At 36.2% G+C, this 14704-nt stretch overlaps 1 protein-coding gene across 1 annotated transcript in view; it reads left to right on the top strand.

Annotated features, from left to right (window-relative positions):
- The window catches only part of ZDHHC13 (zinc finger DHHC-type palmitoyltransferase 13), a 57228-nt gene that overhangs the window by 22756 nt on the left and 19768 nt on the right, over positions 1-14704 (top strand). The window contains exons 7-14 of the mRNA XM_071218147.1: positions 739-901; positions 1141-1266; positions 4122-4255; positions 7424-7524; positions 11249-11373; positions 12136-12198; positions 12891-12984; positions 14589-14672. Of these exons, the coding sequence (XP_071074248.1) occupies positions 739-901; positions 1141-1266; positions 4122-4255; positions 7424-7524; positions 11249-11373; positions 12136-12198; positions 12891-12984; positions 14589-14672 (890 nt within the window). The remainder of the gene's footprint in view (positions 1-738; positions 902-1140; positions 1267-4121; positions 4256-7423; positions 7525-11248; positions 11374-12135; positions 12199-12890; positions 12985-14588; positions 14673-14704) is intronic.

Below are 14704 nucleotides of genomic sequence, written 5' to 3'. Positions count from 1 at the left end.
GCCTATTTCACTCAACATGTCTTCAAGGTTCATCCATGTATCAAAACTTCATTCCTTCTTATGGACTAATAATATTCTATTGTGTGTGTGTATATATATATGTGTATATATATATATATATATATATATATATCATGTTTTGTTTATCAATTCATCAGTTGGTGGACACTTGGGTTGCTTCCATCCTTTGGTAATTCAGTAATGCCGCTATGAACAAAGGTGTGCAAATATCTGTTTGAGTCCCTGCTTTCAATTCTTTTGGGTATATATCCTAGAAGTGGGATTGCTAGGTCATATAGTAATTGTTTTTAACTTTCTGAGGAACTGCCAAGAAACCACCAAACTGTCTTCCATAGTGGCTGCGCCATTTCACATTCCCACCAACAACGAATTTATGTTCCTATTTCTCACATCCTCTCCAACACAATATATATATTTTAATAGTAGCCATTTTAGTGGGTGCGAAATAGTATCTCATTGTGGTTTTGATTTGCATTTTCCTAACGGCTAATGCTGTTGAGCAACTTTTCATGTGCTTTTTTTTAATATCTCCCATAGTACCCAAAATAGTACTTTGCACAGAGAAGTTCCTCAGGTGTTCAGAATGATTGCTGATTAGTTAATTGTATTAACTTAAAAAATTCATTATTTGCATTCACCACTTTGTATTTTGCAGATGCAATTTGCATTACCCTCCATTAATGCCCTTTGGTATTATATTTTTTTGTTTTGAGACAGGCCAGAACCAACTGGATTTCTTTTAAAGTTTAATCCTTCTCTCAATGTGGTTGATAAAATACAACAAAATACTCCCCTTCACTGGGCAGTTGCAGCTGGAAATGTTAATGCAGTTGACAAACTTTTGGAAGCTGGTTCTAGTCTGGATATCCGAAACGTTAAGGTATGGTCAGGTATTTATCTCTATTACCTTATTATATCTTCAGTTAGAAGATTGATAAATTAGCATAAAGATAAGCTAGGCATTTTTTTCAGTTACCACAAGATATATATAAATAATAATAGCTGACTACCCTTTGAATAAATGAGCATATATTTCTTGTGAGGTTTTTTTTTTTTAATGCTTAGCATTCATGATATATTGAAAATATAATTGAGGTTTTTCTTTTTTTTTTTTTAAAGGGAGAAACGCCTCTTGATATGGCTGTCCAACACAAAAATCAGCTCATCATTCATATGATAAAAACAGAAGCCAAAATGAGAGCCAACAAAAAGTTCAGACTTTGGAGGTGGCTACAGAAATGTGAGGTATTTTCATATGGGGTCCATTTTATGGGATATATGAATTTGTTTGTTTGGTTTTTTTTTTAGGTCTTCATGGGAAACCAGGGAGTTAGTTTAGTGTTGCATTATATCTGCTGGTTATATCTTTTGACTCATCCCCAACTAAAGTTGGAAATTTGGCACTTTATTTGTTATTTTTTGGTTGGTCTTCAACTAATTGGCTCCAAAACTGCAAGTTATTCATGAATATGATGGAGTACTTTCACATTTATTTAATGACTGAATTTCAAATATGATGGTTTGATTCTTGGAGAAGCAAAAGGAAATATATCTTCTAAAAGGAATTTTATAGAAGCTTTTCTTAGAAAGCCTGCAGCTTATTGAAAAAAATTTTTTTACAAAAGGAAAATAGTAACATTTAAAATATTTCATTAGAACCATGTGGTGTTAGACTTTAAAAATGACTGTGTTGCAAACTCCAGGTATATAATATAATGTCACTTCATAAAATAAAACAAAATTTTTCAATTTTTAACTTAGCGATTATTCTGAGTGATGTTATTCTTAACTTTAAAGTGAACCAAACAATAGAAAGAGGACATTCAGCTTGATCTCATGAATGGCTAACAAAATATAAGACACAGTAGTAACTATAATTCAAATTGCTAAAATCAGATATTGGATTGATTTCCACTATCTAATGTTTTCAAATATGATAGATTTCATCTTTCAAAAGTAGCACCATCTTTTAATCTAATAATAATTAGTAATTATGCTTTGAGTGATTCCACATTAACACACCAGATTTCTATGCAGAGGATCATTGCAAATGCCACACCTATTTTGCATTTGGGTTTGTTGAGAGAGAGAAGAAAGTAACAGCTGCTATGTAGTCTCCTTTGTCAATTTCTTCACTTCTACCCTACCTTGTATTGGTTGGGTGTTCCAGGGTTTTGTCCTTGGACGTCTTTTCTATCTACTTACTTCCTTGGTGATCTCATGTGGGTTGGGGGCTTTAAACGCTATCTATATATTGACAACTCTCAAGTTTCTTTCTAGACTTGTACATCCAATTACTTACTTGACATATCCCCTTCAGTGGCCAAAAGATACGTCCATTATAACATAGCCAAAACTGAACTCCTGATCTCCATCCACCATACCCTCAACTGTTCCATCTGCAGCCTGCCCAGTAAATGGCAATTCCAGCTTTACAGTCATTTTTGCCAATTCTCTATCATGCCACATATCCAGTCCCTCAGAAAGACATGTTGGCTAGTTTGGCTTTTAGTAAATATCCAATTTTTAACCACTTCTCTGTACTCCACTGATGCCATTTTGGTCTGGCTACCATTATTTCTCATCTAGATTATTGTAGTTGCTTCCTGACAGATTTCCCTGCCCCTCACTCACCCCCCAGTCTCTTACCAATGCAGCAGCCAATGGAATCTTTAAAAATATGTCAGATCCTGTTACTCATCTGTTCAAAGTTTCAAGATGTCTCCCCATTTCATCCAGAGTAAAAGCAAAAGTGCTTATAATGTCCTACAAGGTCCTATATGATCCAAATTTTTACATACTTTAAAATTCACTTGTTATGTTTGTCCAACTTCTTGTACTAGAATTTAAGCTCCAAGAGAGAAAGACCTTGTGTCCCAGTGCCTAGGGAAGGGCCTGTTGTGCAGTATGCCCATAAATATTTGTTGAATAAAAAAATGTGTGGCTCATCTATGAACGTGCTTGTTTATGTGTCATCATGCAAATGAGAAATGGAAGCATTTTAAGTATTTGACAAAAAATCGAAATAGGGCTTAAAGAAGTAAAAATTGAAAAAATAGAACAAAATATATTTTTCCTCTTTGCTATTCCAGAAGACCTCCTTGCTTTCAACACCATGTATATTTTAGTTCAGGGGGTGCGTTGCCCAAATATGATGCCCAATTTCAGTACAGACCATCAGATTGTTGGTTCATAGACATTTTTTTTTTTATCTTTGCCAAACTGAACCTGAATCATTAGCATTCTGAGGTCGTGTTTTAGTCTGACTTCATGGGACATATGACATGGAGGACCACTCCCTTCTTGATACTTCCTTTACCTTCTCTGAAACCTTTCTTTTTCCTGGTTTTTACCCTGCCTTCCTGGTCTTTCTGGTCACTCTTTCTTGGCTACCTTTAGGGACTTAGCTTTTTCCTTTTGAATATTCAAGTGGACTAGGATTCAGCCCCTCTCTCTCTTTGCACAGTCCTTGGGATATTCACTCATGGCTTTACCACCTCTTTACTGATAAATCCCAGGTCTCCTCCTGAGCAGTAGATCTGCTTTTCTGACTGTCTCCTGGAGATCTCTTAGATCACCATAGGCATTTGAAATTCCACATGCCCCGAACTAAACTCATCTTTTCTATAGACTTGTCTCTTCAAAAGTTCTTTATATAGTATTTCAGGACATGGTACCATCTCATGACCAAGCTGGAACTCTTGTAATCCCCTCGTTGAGTTCTGGGTATATTGATTTTTGTGTGGTCCCTTTAGCTTTATGCTTTCTAATGTACAGTACTGTTTGAAAGAAATTGTTTTTAGAAGTTCCACTTTCATCAGCACTTTTCTAAAAAGACCACAGTTTCTTTGAAGGAACAACAGCAGAATGAAATATTGCAACATTTTCTAAAATGTAGGGCTTTTAAAAGATTATTTCCAAGATTTATAACTTCTCACACTTCACATTTATCAATTAGCAGCTTTGAAGAACTCTGGTAGTTCTGCTGTTATACTAATTGCTATTATATGCCTAGGGAGTAGCTCTTCTATTAAACTAATTATTAGTATATACTTAAGAGTAAAATCCATTAAGTTCTGAAATTCTGAATCTCTTAATAGCTCTTCCTGCTGCTGATGCTTTCTGTGATTACCATGTGGGCTGTTGGATACATATTGGACTTCAATTCAGATTCTTGGCTTTTAAAAGGAAGTCTTCTAGTAATATTGTTTTTACTGACATCTTTGTTTCCAAGGTGTGTATATTAGTCTTTACAAGGCTGGTTATTGCATTTCTAACTTAACTGCTTATTTCTATTGTTATTTAGCTGGAATAACAGATTTTTGTTGCGCTATTAATATTATTTGCCACATAAGAAAATCCTTAGAAATGGTGGAAGGGAAGGGTTTTGGTAGCATATGATTTGGCTGAAAGCAAATTGGTCAGTCCAGTAATTTGATTGAAATGATAGTTGGTGGAAAATAAATAATAAATATCTTGAGTCACTTTTTCAACTGGTAATTTTGGTGAATTATGGGGAAATTTTTGTAACCATTTTGCATCTTTAAGCATTTTTGCCTGTTTTTCAGAAATTTTGTATTTTTTCCTTTTCTAAATTTAAATTCGTTTTTAAGCTCATTATTTTTGCTTTTAATGTTTTTTTAGTTAAAACAACCTAATTATGGAAAGTTATAAAGCAGTAACTGTGGTATGGTCTAAAATTTTAGGAAAATATTTATAAATGATTATATACAGCTACTGGTTAAGGGTCAGACTGCCTGGGTTCAATTCAAGCTACAACACATAGCAGTTATGACCTTGAACAAGTTGCTTTACCTCTCTTCTTCATCTGTAATGAGGATAACAATTGTGAGAATGCCTGCCTCATGATTACATGAGTTAATACAGTAAAGCACTTTGAACAATGGCTGACACCAAGTTAGCACTCAGTTGTCATCTGTTACATCTCTGTCTCTCTTCCTCCTCTCCCCTTCTCAGTAAAATGGCATCCCATTCCTCACGAAAATATCCTGTCATCCGTCTTTCTTCCCTTTTCCTCACTTCCCACATCCAGCCCTTACCAAATCCTGCTCTGCCTCTACACTATCTTCCCACTTTATCTGTTTCTCTCTCTCCACAACTATCACCCTCGACCGAACCTTCTAACTGGTCTCTGGACTTCAACTCTTATTCTCCTCCAGTTCATCCCTACTTAGAAACCAGCATGGTCTTTTGAAAAAGCAAATCTTTTGATCTCTTCTCCTGTTTGAAGCCTTCCAGTAACTTTCCAATGTACTTAGAATAAAATGCAAACTCCTTGCCTTGGCATCTGAGGTATTGTGCAATTCATTCCCTTTCTCTCTGACTTCAGCTCTTCCTTCTCTTCCCCTCAACTGTATTCCGGCCTTTCTGTTCCTTGAACACTTTAACTTTATTCCCACCTGGGGCCTTGGCTCTTGCTTGTGTCTTTGTCTGAGGTGTTCTGACCTCAAGTCTTTGTGTATCTTGTCTTCAAGCTTCGGTTCAATTATCACCTCCTTAGCAAGGTGGTCCCAGACTAATTGGGCAGCATCACCCCATTTTATTTCCTTCACAGTACTTAATCACTGTTTCCTGCTCACAAAAGCAGGAAATTCGTCTCTGCTCTTCAATACTTTTCATTCTCTGAATGAAAGGAAAATGTCATCATGATGATCTGTAGAAAAGGATCTAAAAAGAAATACAGTGTTGCTGTCTTGAGGAAATGATTATAAGTATTCTTACGCTCTTTTTCTTTTGCTTGCCAGTATTTTCTGGAATGAACATGCACTGATTTTGTCATAAGAAGGAACAAAGTATGCTGAAATCTTATGGCTGGTCACTTATTGCCAACACCCAAAAGTAGGACAGTTGGCTAGAAATGAATTTGAATTTAAAAGTAGAGTAAAATCTCATATTTCTGAAAAATAGCAAAATGCCTAAGATCATTTCTTCTTCAGCAAATTTGTAACTTGGAGATATTCATTCATTTTCCACTAATTGTATTGACTCAGTATCAAAATAAATTATTAACCGTGTCACCCGGAATCTCAGTCTTCACCTTTTCTTCAGAGAAGAAGGAAGGGCTGCCAGTGTTTAGCCATTTAGGCTAGGGGCATTTGAGATTTTGTTATTCGTTTTTTATAAGAGAAATGCACATTATAAAAAATTCATATGGAAACTTTTGTTTTTGATGACAGTGAGTTGAGGGGTCCATATGCAAGGCTTGGCATATGGACTTAGTTGAAATGTGAGTCAAATACATATGGCAGCTGTATTTGTACAGGTTTTTTTTTCTTCATCCTTCTTTGTGGAATTCTGATTTCATGAGGAAAGCAGATGCAAACTTCTATTCTTAAATTGCAAGGGCAGTTACTTATGATCCAGGCTGCTATGTGACACCTGTCTAAAGTTGACAGGTAGTAGTAGCAGGTTCTTAGAATCTGGGGTTCACTGCACAACCTAACTTGGCCAAATGCATTTTTGCTGCAAAATGTCAGCCAGGCCATGCCCTAGAGGCTACACAGGCTCCATTTGACCCATTTTGGAAGCATGTTGGGGGCCTGAAGTTTGGAATCTTTGTTCTTCTCCAATATTACGATTTTATCATAATTAATGGCTATAATCCTTTTTTTGGCCTTCATACCCATCATCAACCATTGTTTTTCCCTCATATAAATTTTGAACTATATTCACATACAGACTGACAATATATTGAGTAGTATAAAAGACAGATTTTTCTTTTGAAACTATAGTACTTAATAAATATATAGGGTACACATGACTTAGTACATTTTGAGTAAATTATATGTGGAATTCAGTTTGCTTGTTACCAAAATGAGATTGTTAATGTTCTGATAACCAGTGCCTCTTTTAGCGCTTGACCTATCTTTCTATGTAAGTATCTGCCTCTCAAGGTGGTACATGACAATAGTGCTTAAGGTTGAGTTCATCTTTATGTTTCATAAATACACTACTCTAGAAGAGAACTTGTTCAATGTGAAGGTGAATCTCCAAGTTTTTAAATTTTTGCATTTTGGAGTATTTGAAAATATGATACGCCTCAATAGAAAGACAAAAAAATTCATTAAAAATATAAATGAAATTATTGGAAATGAAATGGTGTATAAGTTAATCATTAGAACTAGAGCATATACTTCTTTAGATTTATTGTGCTTCAGTTTTCTCACATGTAAAATGGGATCAATGACTGATAATGTTGCATAACTCCATTACCACATTCAGTCAGCTTTTTAATGGTAAGAAAGTGGCACATCGTAGGCACTGAGTAAAAGCTATTGCTGTTGCTATTTTTGTTACTGTTATTTAGGGGAATTTCGATCTAAAATTAATATGAATCAAACCTGTTCTCACTAATCCTTTATTTTTATCCTTTTTCTTCTAGGTTATTGGTTGGGTATAAGAGCCTTGTATACTTGCCAACAGTTTTTCTGCTAAGTTCCATTTTTTGGATATTTATGACTTGGTTCATCTTGTTCTTTCCTGATATCCTTTAAGCTTAAATTTAGATACATGTCTCATTTTGCCTTTAAACAATAATAATGCCATTGTTAGGAATTTAGACATTGGAAGAGATCCAGGGAATGCAACTCAAGGTTGTGGTCATTTAAAGATTCTGGTTGGGATATTTAATGCTGAAAATCTACTCCATTCTGGAAAAATCTCAGAGCATACTATGGAAAACAGAGGTGTCCATTATTTATTACTCATAGGAGTGGAACAGTAGAATGAAGTATTGTTTAAGTATGTCATACAAATTTGTTTGATTGCTTTGAGATTCTCTTCAAAGTCAGATGTTTCATTTAACTTTATGAGTAGTTACAGTTGATTAATAAATCTTACTCATACAAAGATGGCTTGTACCAAGATATTGAGGGGGATATTGTGCAAAATGCAGCTTCCTCTACAGTATCTCAGTGGCAGTGCTATTATCTAAGGCAGTGATTCTCAAACTTTTTTGAAGCTATCCACAATAAAAATTAATCATTTACATTGCCATGCAAAATGTATATGAAACAGAAGTTTCGGAAAAGAATTCTCCTTATGTGTCCTTCACCTTGATATTTTATTTTATCCTATTATATTGCCTTTTTGAATAATGCTGATTGCAGCCCACTTAATTGCTTTCATGGCCTACTGATGAATGCCAACCCACTGTATGAAAAACTTAAGGAATGGGATTATCACTTGAGGATCAGGACCCAGGTTCAAGTTCTGCTTAGGGTTGTATTGTGCTCTTAGACTGACCGAGTTCAGACACCTAGAAGTAGCGACAAGGATTACTTCTTGGTTTGTTGCCATTTATAACCCCTATTAGGTGGGAGGCTGCTTTCGACCTTCCCACCTTTTTCCAGGTGCCCTCCTCACTTCCTGAGGACCGCTGAAGAAGGAATGTGACAGATAGAAATGTACCTGGAAGCATTTTCCTTTAACTTCCTGTGTTATTTCTCTTTCTGGTAATGGCATTTCTGAAAAGCAAGTGCAGGATATTAATGGGAGAGATTTGTAAACACACTTAGTCCAGGAATATTTTTTCATAGGAATAAATTTAAAGTGGTGGGGGCATATACGTTCTTAGAATGCATACATCTACATCCATTATAGCATGTTTTTATTTTAATGCTACTTACTATTTCTGAGCATTATCTCTAATACTTTGCAGATTCCTTTAATCTCAATACCACAGCATATTGTGGAGGTCATTTGGCTTTTTTCAAAAGAATTTATCATATCTAACTTTTGTCTCATAATTACTGGCTTCAGGTAGCTTTTTAAGCCTTCTTATTACCACTTAATGAATGCTTGGATGATATCATTATATGATATTAAATTATTTAGTTTATAATAACCCTGGATGAATAAAATAACATCACAGCATACATCCCAGTCACTTGTAAAAGCCTTTGAAGACCCTAAGTCCTAGGCTAATTGACCCAATACTGAGAAGGGATGACTGGCATTTTCTGTTTTCCAGCTTGTGGCAGTAGAGTAAACACGGTTAAAATATCATTTTTGGTGAATTTGAAAAATAAGAACAATTCCTATTATTTTCAGATTTTTCACATAAGGTAAGATAGTTTTTATATTGAATTATTTCAAATTTTCCAAATCAAAATTGACACCAATGTAGTTTAAAAACCTTAGTTGTAGAGCTTACTATTCAATTGACTTTAACTAGAAACTGCTAAATATATGTAAAGATGCTATTATAGCAAAAGAACTGATTTCCTTAGCCCTAAAGGCAGTATCCGAAGATGTTGAAGTTGACCAGATGGAGTATTTTACTCACATGTACAATATAAAGCCATTACTTCTAGGCATTCATCTGAACATGCTCCCCGTGAGGACACGTGAATCAGTAGAGGGCTTTACCTTCAGATAAATGCTTTCAAGCTAATGTTAAATGCTGTTTGAACTACTCTGTGTATGAATTTTAAGGTGCTGTCCTGAAGTGTCCCCTCCCAGATATTTAGACTAGTCTTGTATCAGTTTGCCAAGTCTGGACTGAAAGGGGGTCCCCGCTCCCTCAGCAGTCCTCATCCACTCTGGGAGAGGGGCCCTGGGCACTTTGGAAAGAGAATGGTCTTTGGAATCATAATGTGTTCGAATTTGGGCTCTTTTTCTTATTGGTTGTGTACCATTGGACAGGTTATTTAATTTCCCTGAGTCAGTGAAATTGGAAAGTGGAAGTAACAGTATAAGTGTATCGGATGATGGCAAGAACTGCTGTAGTATGATGTGCTGACCACAGTCCCTGTCACATAATTGGCATTTTAGAAATAATATTTATTTTATTATTGTTACTCTTCTGAATAAAATCTGAGACTGCATTTTGAAACTAAATTTAAGGACAGTTCTAAATTGACTCCTTCTCAAATAACCAATTTTGGTACCATTGCTTCAGCAAGCAGTGTATTATATTTGGCTTTTATAAGGGAACACTGAGTAACATTAAAAGAAAAGGACTAAGATTAAGATTCATGAAACAAATGGTGAACCTTTGAATGTTACATTTGTGATACGGCTATAATTAAATTTGTTGAGGCATAAATACATGGGAACTCCTACACTTGGTCTCAGAGAATCAGCTGTGTGTACTCTCTGGTGAAATATGTAGCTCCAGGTTAAGGGAAAACCCAGAAGCTTTGACTAAAAGCTCAGTGTGGGTAGTGATACAGCTGTCCAGAGAGCCAGGGTGTTCTCAGATAGTATTGTGAGGACCTGAGTGTCCAGGCTAAGAGAAACAGAACACATCTGGAGTGTGTTTGCTCTGTTTTGATTTCCCATCTTTTCAAAGAGATAATGACACACAGGAGCACTGTACAGAGGAACATGACTGGGAAACTGCCATGTAAGGAACAATGTTGTTGTTTATCTGGAGGCCTGGTCACTGCCTTCCAAATTTTGATGGAAAAGAGCTTTGCTCGTTGGTGGCACTTCCGAAGGCAGATGTAGTGAAGAATGATTTAAATTAGGCAAGGAGAATTGGTTTATTTACTCACTTGTGTTTACCTGGAACAAAATTTTACCTTTTATTAAAAGAATTTGTGCCACTTTAAAAACATTCCAAAGCAGTAATATTTTATCCTTGAAATACTTTTTAAAAATCTTTATCTGTCACATCTGCCCTTCCCAAATTGTGTTTGATTTGTAATCACTTTGCAAGAGAGCAGTTTCTTTTGTTTCTAAATGAATTCAGCCTCATACAGTTATAAGGATTAGTTACTAAACTTTCCAGTAGAAAATGTTTACAAGATTTATATAATTATAGGGAAATATTTTTTGTTGGAATTGTTAAACCAAGGGTTTTTTTCTTTGAATGATTCTTTTAAAATTATCAGAGAATATTTTTCTGGTTGCTTTAGGAAAGCCACAATTACACCAATAGCAATGAAATTACTTGGGTCTTGACTATTTTTCAGTCTTCAGAACATTTCTTGTAAATTGCAGCTAATACTGTTAATGCTTAATATCAATTTCTACTAATGAGGAGGGATTGATTATTAGCCAACTAGGAACAAATTTCTGTAGGATTAGAACATAGGATAGGTCCAGGTTTGGGGCTATGTGGGGGAAGATTTTTTACATAAGGAAATGTGGGGATAGAATACAGGGAAGATGTTGTTAGACACGAGTGATGAATTTTGTTTGTATCATAATTATGCTGTGCTTAAAGGAAGTGTATTATGTTCCTTAACTTGGTTTTAACATTTAGCAGGCACTCCTGTCTATTTCCTTTTCATTCTTAGTATGATAGCCTTCCTCTACTTTTTTTATAAGACTTGGACAACTGATCCAGGATACACTAAGACTTCTGAAGAAGAAAGGAAAATGGTGAGCTTTCTTTGTAATGGCACTGGTTTTTTTTTGTCTTTTAGTGTGAGCCTCAGAAGGTCAGGAGCCGTGTTGTTTTTATCATGGCTGTATCTATTGGCCTGGCACCTAATAGAGGCAACATAAAAGATTGTGGGATGATTACATGAACAAAAACAGGATTTCTTCACTTATACTTTAAATAGTTTGTTTGAACTCCCCCATTTAATGCATACAGAGTAATTTAGGCAGAGGCCACAGGGGCTTCTCCTTATTAACTGAGGCGATGATCCTTCTCTTCCTTAAATGTAAAGTTGTCAGATGACATGGTGCGTTTTTCCTTGCTGGTGAGTCCTTAGAAATTGGGGAGAATGTTGCCCCCTTTATTACTTAAAACCAGCATTCCTGGCTGAAGAAAGAGGCTCATCCCTTGGTGCTTGTAACCCTCAGTTTTGGTATATGCTGGTAGTTTTTGTTTCTTTTTAGTGTGTGTGTATGTGTGTGTGTGTTTCTTTAGCAGATTATATCTGGGAAGTGATTGCCACGCACAGATAGAAGCGGTAGTGGTATAACTTTTGTATGTTCTAATTTATTGCCTGTGGTTGAAAATGCAGCCTTGAAAAATTGCATTATTTCAAGCACAGACCTGATATGGCGACAAGTACTCCAAATTGCTTTTGTAGCTACCTCAGTTTGGAGAGAGCTGTGAGAATGGTATATAACCGTGCACAAATACATTTCCCAATAAAATGCAATTGTAAGGTCAAACTTCATGTCTTTCAGAATATCATCACCCTTGCGGAAACCGGTTGTCTGGATTTCAGAACATTTTGTACATCATGTCTTGTGAGTGAGTCTTTTATGTATAATGTTTTCCTCCTCAGTAAAAGCACGTTCTTGATGACATTGTTCATGTAATTTGTCAAATCTTTAGGTTATATTTATATACCTTGGTTTTTATCAGGATTTAATTTTGAAATACTGGAAAAACAGTTTCTGCCTTGAACATATGAAAGAATGTTTGTAATCTTTTGAAGTTGCCCATGGTTAAATCTCTTTGTGAGTTATCCATAGTGTATTTTGTTTGCTTTTTCCTTGTCCTGAAGCACGTACTGAATTAATTTCGGGTCAGACGCTCATGATGACCTTTGAAACCATTTAGTGAACTCTGATTTTGCACTTGGAGAGTCAAGGCCTAGAAGAAAGAAGTAACGTCCTTAAATTATCAGCGGAGCCAGACATGGAACTTAGGTTTCCTTTTTTTCATGCCAGTATGTTCATTCTGCTCTGTGTCACTGCCTCATTTTCCCTTAGGCAGTGTGAATATGCTCTGGAATTCAGGTCACCCTTAGTGATGGCCTAATCAAAATAAATACATGGAAGTAAATATTACTAAAGCATTCTGGAGTCTATATGTGAATTGATTTATTTGTGATTGTTTGTGCCACTGTCTTTGGGATTTAGGGTTAAAATTTGCTTGTGATTTTTTTACTAGAGACATGAGTTTTTGCTTAGGCCTCTCTTAATTGCCCACTTAGATAAGGAAGCCATTACGATCACTCCATTGCCATGTCTGCAACTCCTGTGTGGCCCGATACGATCAACACTGCCTGTGGACTGGGCGGTGCATAGGTAAGAGATTTCATGTCTCCATTACCACTATGAAATGAAGTTAAGCACATGTTTAGTAAGGTGTGTGACTCAAAGTAAAAGTGGAAGGGCGTCCAGGGTATCCTCTTCATAGCTTTTCCTTGTCAGAATCATCCCTATGGCATGAGGCTTTGGGAAAACTGATTGTCAAGGTTGATAATAATAATTATCATGATTTAATGGCATTTTAAAATTTATAGGGCATTTTCACATATAGTATCCTATTTAATCATCACAGCATACCTGTAAAATTATCTCCATTTTGAAGCTGAAAAGTGTATAAACGGAAATTAATTGCTTGAGATCATTTTAATATTAGTGTTCTCCAAATGCCATATTCTTTCCATATTTTAGGGCTTGTCTATCTTATTCACTTTCTCTGCTTGTTTCCTTCAAGGTTCAGGTAAGAACTAGAACCAGAAATGGCAGAGATCTGGGGATTGCTTTCTACCCAAGGTAGATTCCTTTCTCTGATCTGCAGCCCTGGGTTTCCTCTGAGCTTTCACGGTAGAAGCCAAGGGTTTATTACGAGAAATTTCAAAGGAACGACATACAGTTGTAGATCTTCAGGAGGGGGCTGTGTATTTATAATCTTGAGAACCTGGCAGCTGCCTCAGCTCAGTCAGGTTTGTTTGGTGCAACTGTAGAACAGATGGACAGGTGATTCCTCAGGTCCCAAGCTTTATGGACTCCATCCTGCCTTAAAGATTGATGATTGGCATTAGGTGAAGCCATACTGAATGGCAGTAGAAAAACAATAGTAATGAGCCCATCCATTTTTATTACTGCATTTTAACATGGTGTTTTCACATGCATCATCCTGTTTCATTCCCATGGGCCTGTGACATAGGCAGAGGAGACATTATCCCCATATTACAAACAAATTAAAGCACTGATCAGAGAAGTTCAATGGCTTACCTAATGTTACACAATTAGTGATCCTTAAACCTAGGTGTCCTGATTCCAGTGGGTATTGCTCCTTCTGCTGGGCTTGGCTGCTTCAGAAGGTGGGAACATGATACGTACCTGAGAAATGTTTGTGTTGTTAGCATTGAAGCCCTCCCATCTCCTGCATCAAGAAGGCATACAAGAGTGGGGTTTGGCTGCCTCGGGCCCTCACCCCTCCCTGCCTTCTCTAGGCCCTTCTCAGGCTGCAGGTTCCCCCTCTTTGCTAAGACCAGTCTCCTGAAACATATCTATTTATTGCTGCTCATCAGGTTTGTTTTTTCTGTTCCCTGACCAAGTCAATTCTTGATACTCGGAGACTGTTCAAATGGAAGAGGCACACAAAAGCATGGTTTGCTCCAAATCCTACCTATGCCCCTCCCCTCTGCCCAAATGTTGGTCATATAGAACTATATTTGCTTGGTAAACTTGGTTCAAAAAAGTATCTTCTTTTAGTTAATATGGGCAATTGACTGACATCAGAACTGTTTGGTTTTGGTTTAATGGTATTAAAAAGCAAAGCAACAAACTTATGTCTCTCTTACTTTGGTGAAAACTTTTGACAGGAAAGATGTTAATAAGGTCTTGATCTGGAAAATCATTGTAAGAAAATAAAGTATGTTTTTTTCTTTTTAATTTAGGCTTTGGCAACCATCATTATTACATTTTCTTCTTGTTTTTCCTTTCTGTGGTTTGTGACTGGAGTATATATCAGTCTTTTGTGTGTAAGTATAAATTTTTCTTAAAACAAGCACAT

Source organism: Dasypus novemcinctus, chromosome 10 (assembly GCF_030445035.2).
Source record: "Dasypus novemcinctus isolate mDasNov1 chromosome 10, mDasNov1.1.hap2, whole genome shotgun sequence".
Lineage (NCBI taxonomy): Eukaryota > Metazoa > Chordata > Mammalia > Cingulata > Dasypodidae > Dasypus > Dasypus novemcinctus.
The sequence above is the reverse complement of the archived record's forward strand: the minus strand, read 5'-3'. Positions and strand labels throughout refer to the sequence as shown.